Raw genomic sequence first — 6291 nt, 5'->3', positions numbered from 1 at the left:
AGGTCCCGTATCTCATCACTAGCTGAGTATGGATGGGGCTCCATATCTCGATGTTAGCAGAGTGGGGGCGAGGCACTTGATAGGAAGTATGTGAGTGTGGGCGGGGGCCCGTATCTTACTACTAGTAGGAATATGGACGGGGTTCCACTACTTTAGTACTAGACCAGGGGCGGGGCCCAAGTTAGGCGACGCCTTAGATCAGGGTACATTTAGAGTATGCCAGGGTAAGCCCGATGCAGTTTATATGTTTTCGGACTTCGGTCCGATGCCGGGGCAGTCCCAACACGTGTATCTACCACATAAGCCAAGTAGCCCGCACACCCATGCTGAATATATTGTCGAGCCCTGACTGCAGAACAAAACCTTGAACCCATACAGGTGTCCTCTCCATAGATAACCAATTCTCCTACATTTGGGTTCGAACTACCATGCGTTGGCCCTGAAAATCAATCATAGCACCGAACCAACTTAGTTAATCCATACCCACAATCATGCACACATCCCCCATGGGGATAGGGATCAGATCGATCGGATAAGGCACCCCAAAGATCTCCAGAACACAACCCTGATACATTGATGATGTAGAAACCCCGTGTTCATGGGCGATAGAAACTCCCAACGGAGACTGTAACTCCCTAATGGGCATATCAAACTCTCTACTGAACGATCGAGATTCAAAGGACCGACTCGCACCCGAGTCAAACAAAACTAGAGCAGGAAATGAGTTCACTAGGAACGTACTTAACAGAGGCACATAAATAAGCATAACATAAAAAAACCAACAGAATAATGGATAGAAACATACTAGTCACAACATTTGGAGCTGCTCTGACCTCTTCAACAGTGAGATGGAAAGTGCAACCTCGAGCCCTCGGGGGATCCACCCTGCCTTGACTCCCATCAGTGATCCTCAAAGTAGTCAAAACTGGAGCCTTGGTTGGCCTAACAACAAGCGAGGGACAGTTGACCTTCACATGACTAACCTAGTCGCAATGATAACAAATCCTGAAGCTGAGTGCTGGGGCCTACTGGCGGCAATCCCTCGCCATATGGTTCTGCCGGCCACAATTGTGGAACCCAGAAGATGATTGGCAAGCACTCTCATGAACCTTGCCACACTTCCCACAAGTGCAGCCCTTCCGACCCCATATATGACTTCAACGGCCTTGAACCACTTCGGTGCAGGCTGCGACCATGCAGGGGCCGGTCTTTGCTCTCTCGTCTGCAGTTCCATCTCAATCTCACGCTGCCTAGTGGCCTCCTGCAAATCCAACAAGGAACCATAGCGCTAGGTGGATACAAAATGATGGATCTCCATCTTGAGAATGCTTAAGTAGCCGGTCATCTGAGCCTGATCAGAAGCGGAAAACACAAGAAAAAACAAGGCCCTCTTCGTGAACATCTTAGTTATCTCCGTCCCCTGCCTCAAATCCAAGTACTCTTGGGCTAACCTCTCATGCTCCACCAATGCCATATATCTAGAGAGGAACATCTCCAAGAACTACTCTCAAGACATAGAAGCTCTATGCTCAACAAAAAATGAACTAGTAGCAAGTCTCCACCAATCCTTCTCTCCGGACCTCAGAAGGTTCAGAGCGCACCTATCCTTCTGGTCAGTTGGGCAAGAACAGGTGAAAAAGCATCCCTCAACATTAGATAACCACCTCATGGCTATGATTGGGTCCTTCACTCCATCAAAAGTCGGGGGCTTCATATTGTCGAAGTCTCGATACTGAAAAACCCGACTCGATCCAACCCTTGCAGCCGCAACAACTGCAATGGTTGCAACAGCAGTCTCAGACAAAGCAACATAACGCTCATTAAAGTATTCTATCATGACAGTCTTAATAGATGCAAACATCTATGACAACTAAGCTTGGAAGTGAGATACAACCTCCTTATACAGGATCTCCCTAATCCTGTCATCCAATGTAGTTGACCCATCCTGACTGCGAGCTACCGATCCCGATCCGGACCCAACCTCGAATCGTCTCGTCGTCACCATATTGAAAATAAACCAACGGGATATTGATCCGAAACTTTATCGGCAAACTGTTGGCTCTCTGCAATAAGCTACTATTACAAGACTGGATATTGCCTATTCAGTGAATCATGTTTGTCAATTTATGAATTGTCCAACAAATAATCACTGGCAAGCAGTAAAGTGAATACTGCACTATCTAAATGGAACACTTCATTACTGTTTGCATTTTTCACCAACCAATGCAAAAGGTCTTCATGCATTTTCAGATTCTGGGTGGAACTCTGACCTTGATGACAACCGATCCCAATATGGATTTGCTATTTTCCATGGTTCCAATCTCATAAGCTAGACCTCTCGCAAGCAACATGTTGTTGCCTATTTCATCAAAGAGGATAAAGACAAATCTTTGGCATACGCTACAACAGAATTAATGTGGCTAAAGCAACTCATAACATACCTTCATGTACCTATTAGAACACCTCCACTCCTGATCTGTGACAATGTTGGAGCAATCTTTATGACTAAAAATCCAGTAATTAGTACATACTCTAAACACATTGCCTTGGATTTTCATTTCATCAGAGAACAAGTAGAAGTTGGCCAACTCAAGATATGTGATGTTGCTTCCGAGGATCAGCTTGCAGACATATTCACTAAGCCATTGGGAAAGGATAGAATTTTGTTTCTACGTTCCAAGCTTCAAGTTCGACCCGCCCTTGAGCTTGTCTTAGTGTATGTATAGGAGAGTATATCTTTTCCTCTGTTAGTCTCCTCATGTGCATATACCTATACTCTATTTCATATCATATATACAGTTTACAGCCTTATATATATATGAAACTCATCATTATAATTCCCTTCATTTTCACCCTCCTCTTGGAGAGAGTTATTCCCTCCTAACTCTCTTAACCCTCTTGTCACATATGCACCACATATCTCTCTCTCTCTCTCTCTCTCACACACACACACACACACACACACCTTTTTTTTATGATGGCTACACAAGAACCCACTATACTACTCCTATTCTACATCTTTGGTCTCAAGCGAGACTTAAACTCTCAACCTTTGGCTGAGGAGCAACTATCCGTCAACTTTTGATACCGATAGGCCAAAGCCCCTTTGCACCTTAACTAAGTTCACAAGTTTTGCTATCGCATAACATGTTTAAAATAAAGGATCGTTTATTACTTTTTTCATGGAACATCTGAAGTCACCGTCACGTTCATAAACTAAAGAAACGTCATTCTCATATTGTTCATCATCACCACACTCATTCTTATTATATGAAGGGTTATTATCTTGCTTCCTATAAATATTACAATTATTTTGTTTGTATGTACAATGGCATCCTTTTCCCCTTTCTGGAAGATCAGTAGGCAGGTACACTAAAATGACATAATAGCCATCACAAACCTAACCATATATATACAAGCAGCAAGAAGGACAATTCTTCTATCATTTTTCTAGCAATCCATATCAAAAATTATGTCTAGCAGCCTTAATTTACTATATAGCTGCAAAGTGGGTCCTTAATACACCCTTAATTAGTTAATTTACTATCTTAGCTGCCAATGTGGGTCCTATAATATTCCTACCCAGACTTGAAAAATAAGAATACTAAAGACCACATTTTGACTTCGGGTGTAATGGATACTTTTCAATATCCACATGCATGGATTCTAAACTTCTCTATAAAACTTCAATTAGCACAAATATAGTAAAAAATAAAATAAAATTTAGAGGTCAGATGGGTCATGTTTATACTTTTATTACCTCAAAAGTGACACGAAGTTTCCTGCTACATGTTCAGTTTGTCTTTAGTGCCTTCGATCTCCTATAAATCGAGAACATTAACCTTTGCATTCAACATCAAAAACAACTTCACAGACATAGAAACACATAGGTAAAGATTCTTAAACAAAGGATGGCAAACTTCCCCTTGATTAACATGGAGAAACTGAATGGTGAAGAGAGAAGTGCTACAATGGAGTTGATCAAGGATGCTTGTGAAAACTGGGGATTTTTTGAGGTATGTTTATGCTAATTGGTAAACATCTATGTAATGCATTCGAATCATGTGATTTGATTAAAAAGGGACTTCAGTTTTAACAGTTAATGTATTTTATGGTTGTTTAGTTGTTGAACCATGGGATTTCTCATGAATTACTGGACAAAGTTGAGAAAATGACGAAGGAGCATTACAAGAAATGTATGGAGCAGAGGTTTAAAGATATGGTGGCAGCTAAAGCATTAGAAGGTCTGAAGGCAGAAGTTACCGACATAGATTGGGAGAGCACTTTCTTCTTACGTCATCTTCCGACTTCAAACATATCAGAAGTCCCTGATCTTGAAGACGAATACAGGTAAAAGAAAGAAAAATATATTATATATATGTATATACCAATATATTAACATATAATCATTATCTGGATGATTCTCGTTTATTCAGGAATCTAATGAAGGATTTTGCTGGCAAACTAGAGAAATTAGCAGAAGAGCTTTTGGATTTGTTGTGTGAGAATCTTGGATTAGAGAAAGGTTATCTAAAGAAAGCGTTTCATGGATCAAAAGGTCCAAATTTTGGAACGAAAGTTAGTAATTATCCTCCATGCCCGACGCCGGACTTGATCAAGGGTCTCCGAGCACACACCGACGCCGGCGGTATCATTTTACTCTTCCAAGACGATAAAGTCAGCGGTCTTCAGCTTCTAAAAGACGGTGAATGGATCGATGTTCCACCCATGCGTCACTCCATCGTCATCAATCTTGGTGACCAAATTGAGGTAACTTAAAACCATTTTTGGTTCTAATTAAATTCATGGTGGATGAGTAACTGATTATGTATGACTGTTTATGGAATTGCAGGTGATTACTAATGGAAAGTATAAGAGTGTGATGCATAGAGTTATTGCTCAAACAGATGGAACAAGAATGTCGATAGCGTCTTTTTATAATCCCGGGAATGATGCTGTGATTTTTCCGGCGCTGGCGTTGTTGACGGAGGCCACCGAGAAAGAACAATCGTACCCGAAGTTTGTGTTTGATGATTACATGAAACTGTATGCAAAATTGAAGTTTCAGGCGAAGGAGCCAAGGTTTGAAGCTATGAAAGGTGTTGAAGCTAACGTGAGTTTGGATCCTGTTGCGACAGCTTAGAAGATGTTATGGTTTGAACTTTGAAGAATAGAAATTTGGGCTCAGATCGGGTTGACTGCCCGCCGTTTATTGAGATCCGGTTATAGGGCCGTTTTATTTTTGTTATTTTTATTATTTTTTGAAATTTTTATTCTTAACTTTTATATAAGGTCATTTTGGCTATTTTTTTTTTTTTTGACTTGTGTGTAAATATAGGTAAGTTTGTTTGATATAGTTTGACCGTTTTGTGATCTTGGATCTCAAATTTCTTAATATCAGACTCTCATATTTGTATTCTTAACTTGCCTTAATTTGTTTCCTAATTGTTGTTGTATTTCATATTTCAAATATAGGGTGACGACATTAACTGAAAAACCAAATCAAAATCAAATTAACCAATATAACTAAATCATTTTAACCGAACCATTACTAAAATAAATGGTATGGTTTTTAATTTTAATTAACCAAATATGCATGGTTCGGTAATGACATGATTTTCATCTAAAACTAAACCTCTACAAACCGAGCCGAACCAATAATATAAATAATATATATATATATATATATATATATATATATATATATATATATATATATATATAAATGTTTTAATATAATATTTATATTAAATATATTGTATATAATTATGTTAGGAATCAAAGTTTTAAGAGAAATTAAGTATTCTCCTACCTTTTGATCCTACCAATCTTCCTACAAATTTAAATTATGACATGTGTCATATTAGTATCTTAAAATATCATTAAATCTCATTAAATGAACAATAAATGTTACACATGTCACCATTTCATTGGGTAGGAAGATATGTAGAAACAAAAAGTAGGAGGATATTTAATTTCTCAAGTTTTAAAGGTTAGTTGTTTAGAATTAGACATAATACATAATATTCTACGATTGTAAATCAGTTATACATACTCATTCATCTTTTATAACAATGTATTTTATATTTGTCACTAAAATTTGACGTTTTTAAATTAAAAGTAATCATCCCAATTTCGTTCTCTAGATAGATAAATAACCATTGTTTACTTTGAAAAATCAAATAACTACATATGAGAGTAATACAGATAGTAAACTCATAAAGTGTAGAAAGTTTCAAAATCATGACCATGGATGTAATGAAATCAAGTCGAACCCTTCCTCTTGCTATT

The 6291-nt window shown here is 38.5% G+C and overlaps 1 protein-coding gene across 1 annotated transcript; it reads left to right on the top strand.

Annotated features, from left to right (window-relative positions):
* Positions 1-3842: 3842 nt before the first annotated feature.
* Positions 3843-5423, top strand: LOC145072318 (1-aminocyclopropane-1-carboxylate oxidase 3). Its single transcript, XM_079018730.1, has 4 exons — positions 3843-4016; positions 4124-4350; positions 4437-4770; positions 4853-5423. Exons 1-4 carry the CDS (start codon positions 3912-3914, stop codon positions 5141-5143), a joined length of 957 nt encoding a protein of 318 aa, XP_078874856.1. The 5' UTR covers positions 3843-3911; the 3' UTR covers positions 5144-5423.
* The last annotated feature ends 868 nt before the right edge of the window (positions 5424-6291 follow it).

Source organism: Lactuca serriola, chromosome 9, assembly GCF_051521515.1.
Source record: "Lactuca serriola cultivar US96UC23 chromosome 9, Lser_US96UC23_V15, whole genome shotgun sequence".
NCBI classification, from domain to species: Eukaryota; Viridiplantae; Streptophyta; class Magnoliopsida; order Asterales; family Asteraceae; genus Lactuca; species Lactuca serriola.
This window is presented reverse-complemented; position numbering and strand designations above follow the sequence as displayed.